Below are 23,396 nucleotides of genomic sequence, written 5' to 3'. Positions count from 1 at the left end.
TCAGGTTGTGATATTTGCACATGAATTGGAGAAATAGGCAATATTGAATGTTTCTTGGGTGGAACATTTTTAGCGGGTGTAGATTGTATCAAGGGGTCTGCGAGGAATTGCAATGCATCTTCATTGTATTCGGTTTCATCTCGCCGAGTTGTAACATGGTAGCAATGGTCCATGGACACTTTACTGGTCACATTCCATTCCGTTTCCGGTCATTGGGCATAAGCATCACAAGTCTGCTTATTGACTGGACCACGCTGCACCCCAAATAGTAGTTGCTCCATTGTGAAATCTGTTTGGCGAGCGATATCTTTGATTTCATTTGTTGTCTGTCTTTATACTTCTCTTCCTTCTGAGCCTCTACGAGATTTGTTGAAAAACATGCTCAATGTATAGCACAGATACAGCAGATCCCACTTTAAAAACATATTAATCAAACAGCTTAAAATAACTTGTACAAAACAAACTTGTTTGTTACCCTTGTTTTCTTGATTTTCTTTGAAACCGTGGGCTTCTCTTTTTCCACCTCACCAGCAAGCTGAAAAAAAACTTTTTTTATATTGTTTAAATCAAGCACATTTCTTTTCCATGCAAACATATGTACATATCTACAAACAGAACCAACTTGATTGAATAGAAAAAATAAATTACAACATAAAAATGTATTCCAAATGCAATGTGATGTCCAATTGTATTCAATATTAGGTTATGTTCACCTCTGGTCCATGTGCCTCCTCTTCGAATTCCACACCTTGTGTACATTCCTTGAATAGAATATTCATAAAAAATAAAAAAAGTCGATCATAATGGAAATTTAAATCTTTCATCGCACAGTGCACTTACACACATACCCTCGCAAACAGCGTACGTCATTTAGTCATAATATACATTTCAGATTTCACCTGCAAAACATACTGATTGTAATGTTGCCCTCAAACTTTTTATAATGTATTCTGCGTAAGGGAGGAAGTGTAACGTTAGACTCAAAATCAGAAAAGTTTGAAACACTGCACGGTTACATGCATTCCACTCTCTAATATCCTTTGTAGGATTTACTTTCATTCTTGCAAGGGAACTGTAAGTACACATACCTCAAACTCTGGACCAGTTGCAAAGGAGGAAGTGATTGTAGTCGAAGTTCCAGCATTCCCCTGTAACACAGTACTTGTTTTAGTATGGATGAAAACAGCGAAATGGCACTGAGACAAGGAGATGCAGACAATGGTACATAGAGACACACCCATACATACCACTTAGTGTAAATAACCGATAGCATACATAAACATTTTCATTTTATTTGAAATTCCAACCATAACACATTCTCGTAAAAGACAAGTACAATAAAATTACTTGATAGGTGAGTGAACTTGATGTTGATTCCGGCAAAGAAATTGATGCTGAATCTTGCTCCTTAATTTTCAGTGCATTGTCATAAAGTGGTACATGGGAAAATCAAATTTGTGTTCGATATGTGGGCAGATCCAACGCTCGAGAATATCACTTTGTGCATGTCGGTAGGGCTCACCATTGGGATACTGGACGTGTCGGTGGTTTCCCCACTTGTGAGGGTCTGTGCTTCCATCAGTATGCTCTACGAAAAAAAAGGGACATGTCAAGCAACTGATTACGAAAACATTATGTGACTTAGAGGGCACTATGGCATTGTTTTCTAATGGTCACAATTCCTTGATTTATTAGAGGCTCCAGAAAGCAGGGACAGGTGTTGTATAGTCAAATGTGGAATAGTAAAAATGCAATACTATCTGGTAACTATGGAAACTTTAGTAAGACACATTTTAAGTAAATATACACCTAAAGCTCCAATCCATTGATGAAGTTACCTTTTCAATACCCTACCCTAATTAGATTGAGAGATCATAGAGAATACTTATTTATGCAGACCATCGTCTTGCATAACAAGCACAGCTAATTCATCATCCAGGACTCACCTCGGACAGCGTGTGCATACATGTAGCCCCTTATTCATGGAATTCTCTGCGCGTAAAACGCAGATTTGCGCGCCATTCCGCCCAAAATATCCATACCTCAAACAGGGATTTTCGGGCAGAATAGCGCGCAAATCTGCATTTTACGCGCAGCTAATTCCATGAATCAGCCTCTTAGTTGGAATTGCATTTGGAAGCAATTTATGAAGAATTCTGGTTCAACGCTATTTTGTGTACTTCAATTGTTCGTACATATCATCGGTAAAGCGCAGGCTGCAGAATCGATTGGCCCTCATGTTCTTGAAGACATTCTGTGCTCTACTTTCAATCTCGTCCACCGGAAAACCACAATATTTAACCCATCTTCTTATTAAATCAATATCCTTCGGGTATGTATGCAGGACTGTGCCCAGACTTTCGGCATGGCTCTTAAGATAGGCAACTAAAAACCATAGAAGCAGGCATTCTTGAAAACCCTAAGATCTGTATACAAAAAATATAAATAAAAAAAAATACTGTATGCATGTCATTGATGGAATTAAATCAGTTTTCTACTCAACATTTGTTTTACTCAAAGAAGTAAAAGATGTGCAACCTAGACGAATGAACACAGCAATAACTTTCTTACAGAATTGATTCGTATACCGCAAATTGTAACGTGTTCCTCGTCCGTTGAATATACTTTCATTCATCAAAAGGAACACGAAAGGTTCCATTCTATTACAATGGACATTGATGCAATTTGCTATATATATCGAGATCAAAATACATGAAACATTAGACAACGGTGAAGTAAGTGAGATAAATGAAAATGAAAATGCTGGGTACACATTAGATGGAAATGGATAGAAAATTTGATATCAGCAATTGATGAAGATAAAGAAGTAAATAGTTTACCTACCCTTACCTGGACGAACCAACATGCTGATTCATCAAGCAGGGGAGCAAGTGGCCTGGGAACAGGCAGCACAACAAAGAAATACCTTGCAGAGCTCAGATTTTCTACGGTAAAATGTTAAGGTGTTTATAAAGGATTAGAAAAGTGGGTGTGTATGTGAATCTATGACTTGTTTGTTGCAGGGTCTTGAAGACGGGAGTCTGAAGACACTGGGTCTGGGGAGGCCAAGAGAACAACTGTCACCGTGCAGAAGAACCCTTTTTAAGTGTACATGATGTTTGGCACCTTGGCCGTTCATACCCACCCAGTACGAGTGTGGGGTATAATGGAGTGGGGATGGATTTATGCGGACGAGGTGAGCGTAAAACGACACGAACCATTCTTTTATGTCCCTCATAAACGAGGCGTGTTCTTGATTCACTGAAAAATTGAAACAACTTTTTGTATATGCTCATTTGATTTGTATTTTATTTAGTTTGGTGATGTTGATGGCTAAATAAAAACTACAAATTGTATACTTGAACTTGCAGCACAGTGTGTGAAAAACCCCTGTACTGTGCGCTGTCACTGGGGAATTTGTTGCGAATGGCTCCAACGAAGCAGGCGGGTATTACTCATCGAATGCGGAATCCAAGCCTCCCATAAAGCCACCATGTAAATGAACGGTAGGCCACCAGCATGTACCACCCGTGGAAGAGAACAACAAGTTACTTACCAACTGTAACGTTCTTTCGATTGGATGTTCCTCCCACGTATTCCTCATCTTAGATATATCCTTACCTTCAGCTCGCTGCTTCGGAAAAAAAAAATTCTTCTCTCCACCAGAGGGCGCTCCTCTTGAGGCCGCGGCGTCGATGTCCCTCGGCAGCATCCGTCGAGCACCGACGTCATCCACTGTATAAGAGCCTCGAGCGCGCAGGTTGGTTTCAGTTCTGTTTTTTCGTATATTATAGCCCATGGATTGTAATTAATGGCGTGTCTCTCTTGACCCAAGCCTTAAAAGAATTTAGAGTGTAATTCACGTAAACTGTACTGTGGGGTTGGTTGGGAGGGTCGATGAGGAATACGTGGTAGGAACATCCAATCGAAAGAACGTTACAGTTGGTAAGTAACTTGTTCTTCGAATGGATTGTGTCCTCCCATGTATTCTGCATCTTAGATAGACTCCCAAAGCAGTTTTGTCTCAGGAGGTGGGAGCACAGAATTTTTCTAATTGTGTACAGAATGGAGTACAGATTTAGCAAACAAACTTCCTTGAGAAGAAGTGGAGTCCAGGGCATAATGTTTTATAAAGGTATGCATGGATGACCATGTGGCTGCTGCACAAATATCTTGTACAGGGACACCCCTTTTTAGTGCTGTTGAAGTTGCCATGCCCCTGGTTGAATGAGGTGTCAGTCCATCTGGTGGTTCTTTCCCAGCCAATCTATAGCATTCTGTTATAGCCAAAATTATCCATCTAGTTAATGTTTAGTTACAGCAAGTCCCAATTAGCGGCCAGTGTAGCCCACAAAACGTTGATCACACTGACGTACTTTTGCCAATCTTGAAATAAAGAAACTAAGAGTTCTTCTGGGATCTAGTCTATGTAGTCACTCCTCTTTGCTTGCATGAAGAGGAGGGTAAAAAGTTGGTTAAGTTATTTTCTGTGACAGATGAAATACCGAAACAATTTTTGGCAAAAAAGATGGTTTAACTCTTTGTCCTTATAAAAGATGGTGTGAGGACGACTGCTAGAAAGCGCCTGTAACTCACTTACCCTGCGTGCTGATGTCAATGCTACAAGAAGTATTGTTTTTAGAGTAAGGAGCCTTAGCGGACAAGAGTGTAAAGGCTCAAATGGAATAAATGTGAGAAATCTCAGAACTAAGTTCAAATCCCACACTGGAACCTGAAAAGGTATTTGTGGAAATACATTATTTAAACCTTTTAAGAATTGAATTATTAAAAACGTATCTTGAAATAAGATTCTTCCTCTGAAGAGCGCTTAAAAATAAAATAGATAGCGCTGCTAAGTATCCCTTTATCGTACCAACCTGGAGCCCCAGATTAGCTAAATGTAATAGAAAAAAGATAACATTGTGGGGATATTACATTGAAATGGGTCCACATTCTTTTCCCTGCACCAGTTACTGAACTTGTTCCAACGACAGCGATACAGAGATTTGGTTGCTGGCCTTCTGGCCGAAAGCAAAATCTCCATCAAGTCATCCGGAATATCCCAATCCTTATATCTCAATGTCTCAGAAGCCATGCGTGAAGGTTGAGTGTGTTGACCTCCGGATGGAGAACATGACCTTCCTCTCACGAGAGAAAATCCTCTCTTCTTGGAAGATATAATGGAGGGCAGATGGACATATCCAGAAGGTCTGGGTACCACGTTCTCCTGGCCCAATCCGGAGCAATTAGGATCATGGTTTTCCTGAACTTTCTCAACCTCCTGATTACTTGAGGGATCACAGGGACTGGAGGGAATGCATACAGGAGTGGAAACTCCCAGTCCACCACAAACATGTCCTCTAGAGCCCCTCTCGGGGGAAATTCCCTTGAGCAGTACAGTTTGCGACCGCTACCAACCGGAAGTGCGAACAGACCCACTTGAGGGGTTCCCCAAAGGGCGAAGATCTCTTGAATGACTTCCTGAGCTATCTCCCACTTGTGGGAGACTGTGTTCTGCCTGCAAATAGTCCGCTGCTGTGTTTTGTTCTCCAGCTAGATGAATTGCCGATTGAGAGATCCCTTCTTGTATTGCCCAGAACCAGAGTTGCATCGCCTCTCTGCACGGTGGTAGTGACCCCACTCCCCCTTTGTTGAGGTAGTACATGACCACTGTGTTGTCCGTCATTATCAGGACATTCTTTCCCCGTACAGAGGGCAGGAAGGCCTTCAGCGCTAGTCCGATTGCCCTCAACTCTAAAAGGTTGATGTGTAGTTTGGACTCTGATGGAGACCAGTGACCGCTGATTGTCAGATCGTTGGTATGGGCTCCCCACCCCTTGAGTGAGGTGTCCGTTACTACTGTTATCTCCGGCCATGGTTGCCAAAAAGATTCTCCTCTGAGGATATGATATCTGTAAGCCCACCATTGTAGATCCTGTGCTACTTTGGCTAGAACCTGCAACAGATCTGACATTTCCCCTGAGAATTGGGACCATTGAGTCCTGAGAGCCCATTGAAGGGATCTCATTCTCAATCTGGCTTCTGGCACGAGAAAAATGCAGGATGCCATCAGGCTGAGCAACCGGAGGGAAAAAAAATAAAAAATAAATAAATTGAAGGCCGGAAGATACTGGGCATTTTGGAATTGTGTTGCCATCTGCAGAATGTGGTGAGCTCTCTTCGGGAGGCGAGGCTTTGCCCGAGCAAGTATCCAGAACTGCTCCGATAAAAAAAAGTTTCTGTGCTGGTATCATGTTTGACTTTTTTAAATTCGGAGAAAAACCCAGTCTGTGAAGGAAGAGGCAAGTCCTGGACAGATTATCCCGGCTTGTTCTGGAGAACGTGGCCTGATCATCCAATCGTCCAGATAGGGGTAGACATGAACCCCCCCCTCCCCTCCCCTGAGACTCGCTGCCACTACCGCCATCAACTTGGTCAAAACTCTTGGGGCGGAGGTTAACCCGAATGGCAGAACTCAAAATTGATAGTGATAATTGCCAATCGCAAACCTCAGGTACTTTCTGTGCTTGAGATGGATTGGCACATGAAATTAAGCATCCTGAAGGTCCAATGATACCAACCAATCCTGGAGTTGGAGAGCCTGAAGGATCTGAGAAAGTGTGACCATCTTGAACTTGTCCTTCCTTAGGAACTTGTTCAAGTTTCTCAAGTCCAAGATGGGTCTCAGTCCTCAGTCTTTCTTTGGAATGAGGAAATATGGGGAATACCAACCCTTGTTCCTCTCCGCTACAGGTACATGTTCTATTGCACCTTTCTGTAGCAGGGTTAAGACTTCCTGCAACAGGAGCGGATCCGGATGTTTGACAGTTGTATCCTGGAGAGTGATTCTGAGGTTTCTTTAGAAAAGGCAGTAACCTTGGGATACTGTTTCCAGTGCCCAAGCATCTGAAGTAATGCCCCGCCATTCTTCTAGATGCTGTGAGATCCTGCCTCCCACTGGGGTCTTGTGGGTCAAAACCTCAGAGTGGTTTTGCGGCAGCTGCAGCAGCGGCTGAAGGGACAGATGCCACTGCTAGGGCAGATCTAACACTTTCCTCGTCCCGAGGAAATTTTCTTTGACCCCTCTAACTGGCCTGTCCTCTTCCAATTGAGGAATAATAACGAAAAGGACGACCCCTCCAGGAAGATGAGCCTGTGTAGGGGCGTTGTTGAGGTTGTCTTATAGGGGCACCGAGATTTAGCCGCAGCCTTGGAGGTCTGCAGCTTCTCCAAACTTTCATCCGCCTTGCTGCCAAACAACCTCGAGCCGTCAAAAGGCATATTAAGAAGCCTGGATTGCACATCCGGCGCAAAACCAGACTTTCTTAGCCACTCAAATCTCACTCAAATCCATGGCAACTAGCACCGTGCTAGTTGCCATGGACCTACTGATACTGTCAGCTGGGTCCAAACCTGATTTAAGGCATTCTCCCGAAGCCTCCTTTCCATCCCTTATTATGGCTAGAAAGAAATCACGTTCTTCACCTTCTGGGATGTTTACAGCTGCCGCTGGCATGCAGTCCCACAGGGTATATGTGAACCTTGCCAAGGTACAGGTTACGTTAGTAGACTTCAAAGCTATACTCCCTGATGTAAAAATCTTCCTAGACATGCATCCACCTTTTTATCGTCCCTATCTGGAGGGATTGTAGGGTATGCAGCATTTCTTGTGGAAGTGGCTGCTTGGACTACCAGACTTTCTGGAGATGGGTGTCTGCTCAGATATTCTGTATCAGGATTGCAGGGTCCATATTTAGACACAAACTTTATTTACTGCCGGGATGGCTTCAGGGTTTTCCCATGCAGAATTAACCCTTCTTTGCAAGCCAATGTGAAATGGAAGAATGGGGTCTTAATGAGGTGTTCCTGATAGAATATCAGTCATATCATCATTCTGATAGACTGGTGAATTTCTACTCCATCCCATAAATTCAGTAACTCAATTCATAAGTTTTCTGTAGCCCACATCAGAATGCTCTGATGGGTCTGGGTTATCAAATTCGTACTCTGGAGAGGTGTCCAGACCACTTGCTGTTTGCAGGCATTCTTATAAATCCTGAATTTTTGACTGAGGATCAATTAATTACTCTGGAACCAGTCTTGTGCCAAATTTAACACCAGCAGAGGTGATTTCTTCATCTGCTGATGATTCTCCCTCGTAGATAGATGAAATGGTCCTAAACAAAATCATGTCTACTCTCCGGTTGAAAAACCTTCTCTGGTAATGTAGGTTTTTCCCTTGTTAAAGGCTTGGGTGTCGATGCCGTTACCACAACCTTCGATGTTGTCGAGGGAACCTTCGATGACCGAGGTAATCGTCGAGGGAATTGTGGAAACCTTCGACACTGTTGAAGGAGTCTTCGTAGTTGTCGATCGTGTACTCGACACAACCTCTTTCGAATGAGTTGTCAACGCCTTGTACTCGAGAGCCTTCGAAGACTTAGATGGCGTTGATGTAGACTTCAATGGCGTATGGTGTTTTTTTGATGCCATTTTGTTTCCCTTTGCCTCCGATTTATACACCGAAAGGTCTTTTTCGTGAGGTGATCGGGAAGAGTCCCTGGATGACACCCTCAACAACTTTGTCGGATTTTCTTGTTTTGGACCTTCCTCTGTCACGTTTTTCGTGAGCAGGGGCATGGTCTTCTTTAGACTTTGAGGGGGTCTGAGCTGCGTTCTCAAAATGCTTTAGCATGGAAACTCGAAAGGCTTCCCATTTACTCGGGGAGTCATGCTTCGAAGGGCATGCTATTACCTCCTCCGAAGACGTCGAGGAAGAAGAGGGAGATCGATGTCTTTTCTTTGTCTTTTTGGACGACGAAGACTTTCCCGATCTACTCCTCGACCTATATTTTTTTATGATTTTTTTTCGAAGACTCGGCCTAGTCTTTCCCCTTCGAAGTAGACTTCGATGAACCCTCTGCCATCGCCAGTTTACCTCTGCGTTCTTTTAAGGCCTTATGGGTCATCGACTGGCACAAACCACAGTCTTCAATTCGGTGGTCGGAACCGAGGCACCAGAGACAATTCTTTCCACATTTTAGACATTTTTTAAATCCCGTCTTCGGTGTGGAAGGGTTCGATGAAGACGACATTTTTTTTCTTTTACGAAAGACTGAAGCACCGTTCGAATCGATCCGAAGCAAAACTAACGGAAAAACGGAACTGAAACCAATGGGCGCGCTCGAGGCTCTTATACAGTGGATGACGTCGGTGCTCGACGGATGCCGCGGCCTCGAGAGGAGCGCCCTCTGGTGGAGAGAAGAAAAAATGTTTCCGAAGAAGCAAGCTGAAAGTAAGGATATATCCAAGATGAGGAATACGTGTGAGGACACAATCCATTCGAAACATACATACTGTAATTAAAGGAACCTGATAAGTGTACAACCCTTACTTGAAAATGCACTCTGCATTCTATGGCATAGTTTCCTTTACAAAAGTTACATAAAATGTTAGCTCTCTGTGTTCAAAATGGCATCACATCTAGAATACACTTACTCATTACTTGGATAGCGTTGGCGAATTGTTGCGAAGTTCGTGCATAAGCACCATCATAATCCTCTACACGGACCTTGTGAAGCAGGCTGGTTACTTACCAACTGGTAACATTCTTTCAACTGGATGTTCCTCCAACGTATTCCACATCTTTGACATGTAATATCCACAGCTGTGCACTTTGGAACTTTTTCGGCAGAGGGCGTCCTGCGTCGATGGCGTCAGGTCTATGTCCCTCGAAGGCCTCCGTCGAGGGTGACATCACCGGATGTTATAAATAGGACGCATGGCACCCGTAGCTTCAGTTTAAATGTTTTCCCTCAGAACGTGTGGCACCAGTCTCATACCTGCTTGACTGCATTTAGCCTTGCGGAAACGGAAGCTGCAATCGCATAGGAAATTCTACTGAGGGGCAGGCTGGGAGGGCGATGTGGAATACGTTGGAGGAACATCCAGTCAAAGAAAGTTACCAGTTGGTAAAAAAACTTGTTCTTCGAATAGATTGTGTCCTCCAACGTATTCCATATCTTTGACATACTCCCAAAGCAGTACCAGTAAATGGAGGAGGGAAAAGAATTTAGAGTACCCAATTACATTGCAGAATAAAGATCTGCCTTCCCAAAGGCCATATCCTGACCATGGATTGTATCCAGGGAATAATGTTGAACAAAAGTGTGGATTGAAGCCCATGTAGCAGCATCAAAAATATTCCTAATAGGAACACCCCGCTGGAGAGCGGTGGAAGTAGCCATGCCCCTAGTGGGTCCTTACCCGCCAAACGGTAACACTCTGTAATGGTGAGAATAATCCACCTGGACAAGGTCTGTTTGGTAACAGCCTGGCCCAATCGGTGTCCAGCATATCCCAGCATATCCCACAAAGTTGATTGTCCACTCTGACCCAGGACATCCTAGACATGTAAAAGCTCGGAGCTCTCCTAGGATCCAACCGATGAAGTCTCTCTTCTTCCTTACCAGGATGAGGAGGGTAGAACGATGGGAGAAACACCTTTTGACTCAAATGATATTCAGATACTGAACCTCCATAACCTCCGCAACACTTGAGGAATGACAGGGACTGGAGGAAACGCATACAACATTGGGAATGACCAATCCACCACCAACGCGTCGCCTAAGGCTCCTCTTGGAGGAAATTCCCTTGAGCAGAAGCTCTCACTTCCGGTTGACACTGGTGGCAAAGAGGTTCACTTGCGGGGTTCCCCAGAGGGCCAAGATCTCCTGAAGGACTTCCTGAGCCAACTCCCACTCGTGAGAGATCATGCTCTGCCTGCTCAGAGCGTCCGCCTCCGCATTGTCATCTCTGGCCAGATCAACTGCAGAGATCGAAATTTCCTGCTGGATGGCCCAGAACCAGAGCTGCATTGCCTCCCTGCACAACAGGTATGACCCGACCCCCCTTTTTTGTTGAGGTAATGCATGGCCACTGTGTTGTCCGTCATGATCAGGACCCTCTTCCCCAGCACAGAAGGCAGAAATGCCTTCAGGGCTAGCCTGATGGCCCTCAGCTCTAACAGATTGATGTGGAGTTTGGACTCCGACGGAGACCAACGACCGCTAGCTGTCAAATCGTTGGCATGAGCGCCCCATCCTGTGAGGGAAGCATCTGTCACTAAAGTAACCTCCGGCCACGGTTGCAAAATGGTCCCCCCCCCGCCCTCCACCCCCCATCAGCTTCCCTTCGTTGGCGTTCTGGATCCGACATCTTGCCGGAGAACTGTGACCACCATCTTGAGGACCCACTGCAGGGATCTCATCCACAGCCTGGGGCGTGGCACCAGAAAAATGCAGGATGCCATGAGGCTCAACAACCTTAAGAATTCGAAAGCCAGGAGACTCAGGGCATGTTGAAACTTGTCCACCATCTGCACAATGTGATGAGCCCTTACCTTGGGAGGCGAACACTTACCCAGGGACGTATCTAACACAGCCCCAATGTACTGGAGCTGCTGCGAAGGTGTCGGATGCAACTTCTTGAAATTCAGGGAGAAGTCCAGCCTGTGCAGTGTGCGGCAAGTGAGACCGAGATGATCCAACCCTTGCTCAGGAGAGAGAGCCGGGATCAGCCAGTCGTCCAGGTAGTGGTAGACATGAATCCCTCTGCCTGAAGTACACTGCCACCACCAACATTTGCTTGAGGACCCTCGGGCAGATGTCAATCTGAACGGCAGGACCCGAAATTGAAAGTGCAAGTCGTCAGCCGCAAACCTCAGGTACTTTCTGTGTACGGGATGGATCGGCACATGAAAGTAAGCATCCTTGAGGTCCAGAGACATCAACCAATCCTGAAGTTGAAGGGCCTGAAGGACTTGAGAGGGACCATCTTGAACTTGTCCTTCCGGAGAAGTTTGTTCAACCAACGCAAGTTCATGATAGGTCTCAATCCCCAGTCTTTCTTTGGGATCAAAAAATAAAGGGGAATACCATCCCTTGTTCCTCTCTTCTACAGACACCAGTTCTATAACGGATTTCTCCAGCACGGACAAGATTTCCTGCACAAGGAGCGGATCCGGAAGCTTCAAAGAGTTTCCCCGGTGGATTGTCGTGAGGCCGCTGAAGGACGGGAAGGCAGTAGCCATGGGCTATGGTATCCAGAACCCACGCATCTGAAGTAATGGCTTGCCACTCTTCGAGATGCTGAGACAGTCTGCCCCCAACCGGCGAACCATGGGGCATGGCCTCATGACTGTTTGGCAGTGGCTGCGGCAGTGCCTGAAGGCAGAGAGGCAGCTGCCTGAGCGGCTTTGTCACCACAATTTCCCCTACTACCACGGGTACTTTTTCACTGGCGCCTTTGACTGGCGGCCCCTCTTGATCTACCAAAGGAGGAGTAGTAACGAAAAGAACCTCCCTTCCATTGCTGTCCCCTAGGACGAAAAGGCAGAGGTTCACGCACAGCTGCGCCCAAAGATTTAGCCACAGCTTTCAAGGTCTGCAACTGCTCAAGACTCTTGTCAGCCTTACTGCCAAAACAAATGTGTGCCATCAAAGGGCATGTTGAGAAGACAGGCCTGCACATCCAGAGCAAAACAGACTTCCGCAACCACGCAAATCTGCGTACAACGGTGCTCGCAGCCATGGATCGGCTAGCACTGTCGGCCATATCTAAACCTTACTAAAGAGATTAGCACATGGCATCCTTGCCGTCCTGCACAGGAGCAAATAACCCATCCCTTTCTCCCCCCTCAGGAATATGCTCAGCCGCAAAAGAAAAACAATTCCACATGGTGTGTGAAAACCTTGCCCGATTTAAAGGCAATGCTCCCAGCAGAAAATACCTGCCGGGCCCAACTGTCGAAGCGCTTGTCGTCCCTATCCGGAGGGATGGTAGGGTACGCCGCCTGCCTCCAGGGTGCTGTAGCCGCCTGAACCACTAAACTCTCTGGAGAGGGGCGAGTAGATAAATAGCTGCTAAGTCAAAGATATATTAACCGCCGGAAGAGATTCCGGGGACTGGCAAGCAGCTGCTACCCTTTTTGGCAAGATAAGATGAAATAGCAAAACAGGGTCAGAGGACAGATCTTGATCTAAAATGTCCATTAGATCAACCTGCACAAAGTCTTCAGGAGAACTGGACCAGCCCAGATACTCTGAAACCCTTGCCATGAGCCTCCTGTATGAAGACCCAGTACGAAGGCTCAGGCCTACCGAACTCCACTTCCGGAGAAGTGTCCAACCCATTGGCATCATGGAGGGTCTGCCTCAACTCCTCCAACTGTCTGTCTCCAGAAAAAAGTGAAGCCTCATCAAGTTCATCAGGGTCCTCAATCTCAAACCTTTCCTCCTCTTCATAAATGTCAGCCAGAGGGAGGTGAAACCCAGGTCTGGTGACAGAAGAGGGCCTGAGTCCAAAACAGGCCCCACAGACTCCGCCGTAGCCTTCCTAGGAGGGCCCCCCACATCGGAGTACTCCAAAAGGTAGATTGCGGGCAAAAATACCCAAAGGCATCAAGAGCGCGGAACGCCTTTGACGCCGAGAGCGTCGACAACCACGACATCGTGAGCGCTGAAGGAGTCTACGTCGACAAAGGTGCCGACGGCGTCATGGGCTGATACAACGGCAAAGCATCGACGTCCGAGTCGGACGGACAGGGCGCCGACCAAGTCGACGCAAGCCTCGAGCCCTCAGTAGGTTGCTGCGGTCTCGCTGGGGACGAGGGCCGCAACCTAGAAGCAAGTCTCTTCCGACTTTTCGAATCCTTGTCCGTACGGGACCTCAAAGGCTCCTGATGCAAGTCGTATCGTGGACCCGAGCCCGAAGGCGTGTGAGCCACGGTACAAGACCGATCCTGGCCGGCTTTGTTAGACGGCACGATCGGACCCGTGCCCTGCGATTGAAACATTGCTAACATTTGCTCCTAAAACGCAGCCCATCCTCAGGAGTCGAGGACTACGTTGGGCATGCAATCTTCCTCGAAGCACCATCCTCCCAGGAGGACGGGGAAGGTGACCAGAGATGGTGCTTCCTAGAGTGCCGGGACGAGGAAGAAGAATGGCGGGGACAACTCCGGGTCCAAAATCCCTGGGACTGCTTCCGACGCAGAGAGTCGCCCCTCGAGTCGCTGATGGAAACCCCCCTGCAATTACAAGCTTCGAGCCCCCCACCTACCTGGAGCTTCCCCTTCCGCAAGGCCTTGGCAGTCAGCGACTGGCATTTCGAGCAGTCTGTGTCATGCGACTTGCCCAGGCACCACAAACAAATGCGGTGCGGGTCGGTGAACGACATCTTGGACTTGCAGTCCTTGCAGGTCTTGAAGCCAGACCGCGGAGTCGGAGGGGTCAAAGAGAAAGACATTGTAATGATGAACACACGAGGCGCGCCGAGTAACACGAAGCAACACGTTTGCGAAAAAAAAGGAACTGAGGCTACAGACGCTGTGCGTCCTATTTATAACATCCTGTGACGTCGCCCTAGACAGAGGCTTTCGAGGGACATAAACCCAACGCCATCGACGCAGGACGCCCTCTGCCGAAAAAGTTTACGAAGTGCACAGCTGTGGACATTACGTGTCAAAGATTTAGAATACATTGGCGGACACTCCATTCGAAAGTATCTGTTCGCAGGGGCTTCGTGCAATGAAGAAAGCTGAAAAGAGCAGAAACGAGTCGCAGGCAATCCAAAAAAATAAATAAAAGTGAAACGATTGAAAAAGCAACTCCAATGTTGTCCGATGAGAAGGAGTGTGTTCATACTTTGAGGAAAGAGGCGTCTGGCCATTTCCCTGGAGACACGTCAATAGCTTGCGCACAGAGCACCTTGACAAGAGGCGTGGATTGGCGTTGTGAAAAGGGGCGTAAGCATCTAGTGATGTCAGCTTCAGGGGCGGTTGATATGATTTAATGCTGCGAGGGCACTTGAACTTAACACGATGCAGCAACGGATAAGATTAGCACAAAATGGGCGCAACACACACACACACGTGCGCAATGCCTTGCTATTCAGCTAACCTGCACTCCGAGGGGTTATTTTCCATATGTATGCCAACTGTACTGCAACCATTGTGGCACGTGATCCTGTACTCACAACATGTTAACTTAAAAAAAAGTTGTTAAAAAAAAAAAGTTAGGAGCATATGACAAGGTTAGCAAGGAGCAGTGCCAGACATACTTACCTAGCTGTGCACACATCATACACCGTTCTAGAGTACAACTCAAGACCTATCTCGTGACATGGATAACTGCTTTTAAAAAGGACCATTATGTGTACATTTCAGTTAACAGCACTTTACTGTTTTTCAAAAAACATGAGAAAAAGCAAGCTATGGAAAATGCTCACAAGCAATTGATTGCAAGTCTGTACATGTTCCTTTTAAGCCGAATGTAGAGGTAAATGCAATAATATCAAACAATGCAGCTGTATCATAACAGGATATGATATGGCATTTGTAACGCGCCTATACACAAATGTTTCGAGGCGCAACGAGGCAAGGAAGGGGGAACAGAGGGAGGACAGAGCCAAAGATCTTACTAGGCCAAGTGACATTGATATTGCGCAAGCGCAGGGGAGGGGGAGGGGGCAGTGCTGTACATGGGATCAAACAATAACAAGAAGTACGGCCAGCAGGTGGCAGGTGCAAGGTGCAAGGTTAAGTGCAGACAGCAGGTGTCCCAAAGTGCAGGTAGGTGGACTGTAGGGTTACAAGTGCAAGGGTTGCGGGAAGCAGTGCGGGTGTGCAATTGGGCTGGAAGGGACCTGGGCCCAAAATCAGAGGGTAGCCAGGTGACCAGTGGAGTATCAGACAGGAAATCAGCAGGGGAGAGGAAGAGAGAAGGCAGAAGCAAAGAGGAAGGTCTTGAGGTGCTACCGGAACCAGAGATATCCAGAGCATGCTCAAGTATGCATCAGTAATTCCTTTTTACCTGTGCATAAGTAGAGAAAGTTTTTGCAGGTTTTCTGACACACATCAGAGAAGAGTTGAAATGTAATCCGGCCAACTGAAATAAAAAATAAGAGTATAAAGATAAAGACTAGAAAACATTAAGATACATATCTTATGCACATTTGTATAAAGAGTAGGCTCAGTCTGATAATAAACGGCATTGCTCTGTTATCTAAAGACATTCTTGAAAGAGGTTGCATGGACCTCAACATTTTCAGTGATCTAAAACTGCTCTGAAATGCAAAGGAATACATAAATAGATACTGGTCTTTATTTAAATCAAATATAATGCTTGAACTACACTCCCCCAAATTACTAAAGTCTGTGGAACGACATGGATCATTCAGCAACTTTGAAATATGACCAATCTCAAGCTGTGCATAGGCCTCAATCTAGAGGTTGATGTGGTGTTTTACATACGTTTTTTCTTATTTGAAAAAGTGGGCATGGACTGGGCATACCTGTAACACTTGTCCTACTCTACATGTTCGGGTACCTATGATCCTTCACGCCTCGACTGTTAGGAAAACACCTATTCCCCGATATCCTCAGTGATGCATTACTCCCAAACACCCACGATCACACAAGAAACCCCCTCCCCCCCACCTTGCATGCTGTGAATCCATTTGCCAGAGTCAAACTGCTTTCCTCAGGTGCCGGAGACGCCGGAAAACCTAACAATTCGCATCTGCCATGGCACCTGCCTTTAAGATGGCAGCCCGCCAGATGCTAGTCAGGCAAACCCAGAAACACGGAACCAGCGGTAAATAGACTACTTCCGGTTTGCACTTGCAGAACACTGGAATACGCTCAGGTTGGCGTCTTTGCAACGGCAAGAACACCAAAAGGTGTACAGCAGCTCCATGTTCTACAAAATTAAAGGACAATAGATTTATGTTGAGCTTAGGGCAATTTAGGAAGACCTCAGGTCTTCATAGTTTTTATAACAGAAAATCCTAACTATGTGCCGTAAGTTTTTCTGGTCATGTGTTTGTTCAGGTTATCATAATAACCAAGGGGAAGTGGGGAAATTAAGAAGTGCTGTTACAACTCCTTACAGTTAAGCAATAGGGTAGAATCCTGTCTATCAGTAGAGTACCAATACACCATTATTCACTAGTTATTACCACTGATTATTATCATTGTATTTATTGAGTGCAGACCTAGCTACAAGATGCAACAGAGCTCTTTTCAAAGGTAACAGAACAGATATACAGTGGTGGTCAGGGCAAGATACAGGTGGGATAGGACCAGTACTTGAACAGTGAATCTAAAGCTGTACTGAGGGAGGAAAGAAGTGCTTGACTTTCCGCAGGAGGTAGAGCAGATACTTAGCGGTCTGAGTTTTCTTAGCTTCGTGGGTCTTGAAGGAGGAGTTTGTCAATGTGGAAGCTGAGGGACTTGATGCAGGAGGTGAGCTCAGGTGTGACACTCAAGTTTCATGGTTGATAGCCAGTTCTGTACGTCCGGGTGTTCGGTGTTGGTGAGAAGGAATTCGGTCTTGGAGGGGTTGAGCTTCAAGTATGCACCGGACATCCACAACTGGATCAGTGAGGCAGCTTTTGAGCCTGTGGATGTCCTTCGAGTCGATCTTGAGGGAAGTGGCCATCTTCAAGAATGTTGAGCGTGTCGACCATCGGTATAGTTGCCATCTCTGTGCTGCATCTGAACCTGGATTGGTAGATTTGGAGGAGAATGTTAATGTCGATGTGATGCTGCAGTTGCACGGCTACTGCTTTCTCGATATTACCTAGGAAGGCAAGATAGGTGATGGAGCAATAGTTATCTAGGTTGTCGGGATCCAGAGTGGGTTTCTTTAGTAGAGGGAGTGGCAGGGGTCTTGAAGTAGGGAGCTGTGGATTATCTCCAGGTGGGAAAGGAGAGCTTCTGCGGGGAGCGTCTTGAGAATGGATGCTGGGAGTAGATTGTCTGTATACGATGTGGCTTTTAGGGCAGCCAGGGTTTCTACCAGGTCCTCTGTAGAGAGTCTCTTGAATGTTGTTTAGAGTGTGGAGATTATGGGGGAGCGATGTGAGGTGGGTCTGTGGAGGCAGAGTTGGAGTCTATGTGCTGGCAAATCTTGCTTATTTTGCAGATTAGAAAGGTGTTGATGGGGCGCGTGGCCAGCAGGCGAGGGATGAAGCCATGACCCCCTCGAGAAATCCAGTGGCTGTTGCATATATCCTGGACAAGCATCACGTTTTAGAAGGCAAAGTGAGAAATAAATCCAGTCTCCGTATGCGGAATACAGATCCTCCATCCAAAATTGCAGTAGCTGAATCCATCTCCCGGCGGAGAGATCAGTGAAGAAGCTTTGAGACAGTGTGGCGCAAACTGAGCTCTCCAAAATGACTGCCGTCAACTAAGCACCGAGAGGGAGAGAAGGTGCAAATGGCCAACAGCCCAGTGGCAGACCAGGGTCCGGAGTACACCTTTCCGGAGTGAGACCCACTTGGATATGAGGCTGGCCCACCCTCCCCCAATGCCAAGCACACTACATGCCTAGCCAGCAAGTGCGGCTCAGCCCACCCGGGCCGCTGTGGACTGCAAGCAGACAAGTCGCTGATGCTCGGTGGTCTCCGGAGAAGGCGGGATCTGCCACAGACACAAAGGCTTTAGCAGTGCCCAGAGTGCTGCTTACAACCAGTGGGGTGTACCCTGCAGGAGAGGGAAGCCAGACACCAACACCATCCACCTACAGGTGGGGAGAAAGCAGCGAGAGCAGTCCGTGGTGCACGCACAGAAGAGCGTGACAAGTCTGCAAGCCCAGCCTACACCAGATCAGGTTAAGAAGCCTGCCAGCCATCCGGAGGAGGAAACTGCCAGACAAGAGCCGTCGGGATAACGGTCAAGGGCACTGCTGGAAAGAGGTGATGCCCCCCCCAACCGCCCGCAAGCCCTCTCCCCATATGCAGTCCCGGAATAGCACGGGCTGAGAAAGACAGAAAATAAACATTATGCCTGAATGTATAAAAGGAGGCCCAGATCCATGAAACGTGGAGCAAATAGACCAACAGATTAGCATATCTTCCCAACACGAGGCCCACGTGATCTTGGCCCTGGAAGGGCAAACAAATTTGGCATAGCCTCCAAGGGGAGTAGACACCCAGCCCCTCTAAGTCAGCACACAGAGTAATATACTCGGGCGAGAAACGAGCCGTCCTCGCACTGTATCAAGATGACGAACAGAAGGACATAGCAGGGAAGTCTACATATGCCCCATCTCAAATTGGGGCACCAACTCACGGCCCAGTGAAGTGATACTGGGTCAGAGCGACGGCGATTAGCACACAGGCAGTAAGGCTATGGGCAGAAACAGGGGAGTAAGTACAGACCCTGCCACAAGGCATCCTGGACAAACTGGACACACCGAACTGGTCATTGGGGAGTCAACCCAGGGGTTCACACCACGAGCGGACAAACAGATCCCCAGGTGGACACATAACCACCATGGCAGTACACAGCCATTAGAGGGCTCCCCGCCTTACCACAACCTCAAATTGGTGGGGATACACCGCACGACGGAGCATGCACAATAGAAGAGCCAAACAATCGGGAGTCAGACTAATCTCAGGCACTGGGACATCCTGAGCCCCCTTGGGGGCCTCTGAAGTGGTGGAAAAGTAGGAGAAACTGATCAACATCTGGGACAGCGTGTCAGGTCCCTCCCGCACTGATAAATACCCTGAACCCTTCTCCCACTCCCTCTGAGGGAATTTGGATAATAGAAGGCAAAGGTAGGTAACCAAAAATTGGCTCCTTCATAACATTAACAATGCATTCACATACATCGATGTCCACAAATTCCCAGGAAAATAAGGGAGACCTGGCAACGACTCGAGATGCGGATAGCTGAAGTGCTCCAAGCAGTACAAAGTTCTAGAACTGCAACTACAGATCGGGCACATAGGGGAAGACTTGAACCTGCTGCGGGCAGAGGTTCACAAGGTAAAGGAGAAACAAAAATGAGACTGAAACCAAAGTAGTAGGAATAGAAGCAGACCTACAAACACAGGTACCCCAACTGTTACAAACGACGAAGATGCTGACGGCTTGGGCAGAAGATGCAGAAGGGGGAGGAAGGTGGCTCAATGGAATTATTTCTCTAAGACTGGTTACAACATGAACTGGGTACCAAGGGCCTCTCGAGATGGCTCGCAGTTGAATGGGCCCACCGAGTTCTGGCATGCAAACCTCCCAGGAGCCCACCCCCCAGTCAGTGATTGCACGAATGTTCAATGATAGAGACCGGGGCGCAATACTCCAGATGGCGAGACGGTGGAGCCCGATACACACTGGACATGGATCCGTCCTCATATTGCCAGATTATACGAAGCTAGTACCAAACCTGACACCGCACTTTTATTAAATCAATCTGACCCTGAGGGATAATGGCATCCGATATAAGTTCATATATTCAGCCCGCATAAGTTCATATATTCAGCCCGCAGCAGCTCAGTCCCAAGAAAAATCGGATAGCTAAAAAGATGAACTGATCTATTGTAAAAAAAAAAAAAAAAAAAAAAGAAAATCCTCGAACCAACGGGAAGCAATACACAACAGATGGAAGAAACACTAACCTTTACAGGAGGTCCGAACGGACCGAACTTGGGGAGGTAATCGGGGGATGGAGGGGCGATGTGAGGTCCGGCCACATCACCTCTAATCCACTAACAACTTGGACCCTCCTCATCCAAGGGGGCGGAAGGGAATCTGCTGCTGTCCGTGCATGCAGATCAGCTGTTGCTCTCAACAAGGGGGGGACAGGTGGGTGTCTGGCAGTCAACGAGCGCACAAAATGCAGCTAACATAAGGACACCAGAGTTTGGAAGGGTGGCTTGGTTTCAAAAGTTGTAAGTTTGTTAACAGTTATAAAGCTGAGGTACTAGGACATAGAGGCAAGTTACGAGTACGGGAGTACAACAGATCTTGAATACATACGTCGGCAGGAAGGGAAGGGCGGGGCAGGTTACAACTCAGGGCAACACAACATGAAGTTGGGGGTTTAAAGCGATGTGACAAGAGGGGAGAACCGGGAGGTGGGAGACTCATACGCAAAGGGGAACCTGTCAATTACATGGAATGTGCAAGGGATGGGGCAAGCCAAGAAACACAGGGAAATACTGAGCTGAAGTTGAAGCGGTGGAAGGTTCAAGTCGCAAAGCTACAAGAAACCGACATCAAGGCAGAATTTGGTAGAGTGAAAACGCCATGAGGAGGGGAAATGTTTGGCTTGCATGTTTTCACATACTCTAGAGGCGTTCTAATATGGATAGCCAGGGGAACCCCGCAACAGGTTTTAAAGATCCTGTGGGATGAAGGGAGAACGCTAATCCTTCTGGGCAACATAGAAGGGCGAGCGGTTAATATAAATCAACTCCTACACCCCGAACGTCGATACTAACTCCCACTTCCCAGGGGTTCGCGTCACTGTTGGGGGCTCATGTACACAGGGAAACGATATGGGGGAGGCGACTAAAACTGCCCATCCACTCCTGGGCAGATCAGGAGAAGATAAGTTGCACAAATCATTGGCAAATGTCAATAAAGTGATGCAAGATCTAGCCCTAATAGACCTGTGGAGGGAGCAGAGGGGGATAGAAAAGGTGTACTCCTTCTCGCACCCGCATGGTACCCACTCCCGCATTGATATCTTACTTGTGGGGAAAGCCAAATTTACACACTACGGAGAAACCGTATATCTGGGTAAAACGTTATCAGACCCTGCCCCCTGCGTACCACACTAAAATGGGGTAGGAGAAGAGAGGAGATACATTTGTGGAAACTTAGGGGAGAGACGTTGAGAGACAGCATACATAGGGAAAAAGTCAGACGGGTGATTACAGAGTTGTTCGAACAAAATGAGAACTTAGTAGAAAACTATGGGATGCATTCAAGGTGACCATTAGAGGAAAGTGTATGGCAACCACATATGGGATGAAAGTTGAATTGAAGTCCTGCCTAAAAAGCTCAGAAGATAAAATCTAAGAACTGGAGAAGGAGTTGGCGGGGGTCTCTCTGCAGAGAGAAATTAATTAGGGAAAGGGAGAGAGTGGAGGAGGCACAAGAGAAACTGGGGAGACAGAAGGGAGAACCCAAACACTATGGTCACCCGGATCACTACTGATAGTGGGGAGGACGTACTCATGCAAGAAGATATAAATGCAGAGGTCTGTGTTCCACAGGTTCTATACACAAGAAGGGGCCCACTAGACGTGGAGGTCATATCTGATATTCTAGACCAAGCTCGCTACCGACACCCAAAGAAATAGAGTAATTAGAAAGCGCGATCACGGAGGAGATTCAGGGGGTGAATGCCTCCATCAAGACTGGGAAATCCCATGGGGAAATCCCATGGGGGAGATAGGCTCCCGTGAAATTCAACATGACATATGCAGATTTACCCCCAAACTAAAGAAAGTGTATGACATAGCCTTCTAGGAGGTGACGTTAGCCGAATCCATGACAGAAGAAAGACCCAAACAGATGTGAATCTTATCCCCACATCTCACTGCTTAACGTGGATGGGAAAATCTTGGTTAAGGTCTGGGCCAACCGTGTAACTAAACATATTGGAGGGTTGATCCACTAAAATCAATGTGGAATCGTGGAAGGCAGAGATACAAACATGAATTTGAGGCGCTCACAACATGTGTTAGGGAGAGCGGAGAGGTCAGACAGGGAATTGGTGCTAGTAGCTACTGATGCCATCAAGGCATTCGACTCAGAGTGGGAATGGCTTTGAGGTCTTGTCAAGAACTGGGATGGGCCCGAATATGCAGCGGTGGATACGGCTCATGCATAAACAAAATCCTAGCGAGAGTAAGAACAGGCAGGGAGGTATCCCCTCGGTGGACACTAGAAAGGGGAGCAAGACAGGGCTGCCCCCTTTTCCCAATACTTTTTGCCCTTACTTTGGAACCGCAGGCCAATATCCTTTGAGACCAATATAAAGATGCAGGCTTTGTGGTGGAGCGGCAGAGACAGGTCATCTCTCTGTACACGGACAATGTCCTTTTATATCTGCAGAATCCAGCCCTACACATCCCATATATACTGGAAGTAATCAACAACATGGGACAGGGGGTCAGAGTTTCACATTAACAAAAAGAAATGGATAGCCTTTCCCATAGGATTTTTTGCAGGACAAGGCTCGGAAGGACTTGCCAAAGGTGGGCATGAGGTAGGAGACTGAATCTTTCAAATATCTGGGCATACAGATAAACCACTCTGCAACTGATTCATTCCAACACAATGTGGGGAGGGCAATCTCAGAGTTAGAAGATAAAATCAAGTTCTGGAATAAGCTACCCCTTTCACTCATTGTGAAAATAGCAATCTGCGAAATGGCCATCCTGCCCTGACTTTTATACCTATTTTCAAACATAACACAGCTGTTCCGTCCCCCCTTTTTTAAACGGTTGGCCATCATGATCTCCGGGCTCCTGTGGATGGAGAAGAGTGTCGCAAGGAACGCTGCGAAGGAGACAACCAGACGGGTGAG

At 46.9% G+C, this 23,396-nt stretch overlaps 1 protein-coding gene across 2 annotated transcripts in view; it reads right to left on the bottom strand.

Annotated features, from left to right (window-relative positions):
- The window catches only part of NKTR (natural killer cell triggering receptor), a 1,715,190-nt gene that overhangs the window by 1,402,240 nt on the left and 289,554 nt on the right, over positions 1–23,396 (bottom strand). For both annotated transcript variants that reach the window (XM_069647908.1, XM_069647909.1), the window contains exon 3: positions 15,873–15,947. In XM_069647908.1, coding sequence (XP_069504009.1) covers positions 15,873–15,947 — 75 coding nt within the window. The remainder of the gene's footprint in view (positions 1–15,872; positions 15,948–23,396) is intronic.

The sequence above is a fragment of the Ambystoma mexicanum genome, chromosome 2q (assembly GCF_040938575.1).
Source record: "Ambystoma mexicanum isolate Mex_15411 chromosome 2q, UKY_AmexF1_1, whole genome shotgun sequence".
Lineage (NCBI taxonomy): Eukaryota > Metazoa > Chordata > Amphibia > Caudata > Ambystomatidae > Ambystoma > Ambystoma mexicanum.
This window is presented reverse-complemented; position numbering and strand designations above follow the sequence as displayed.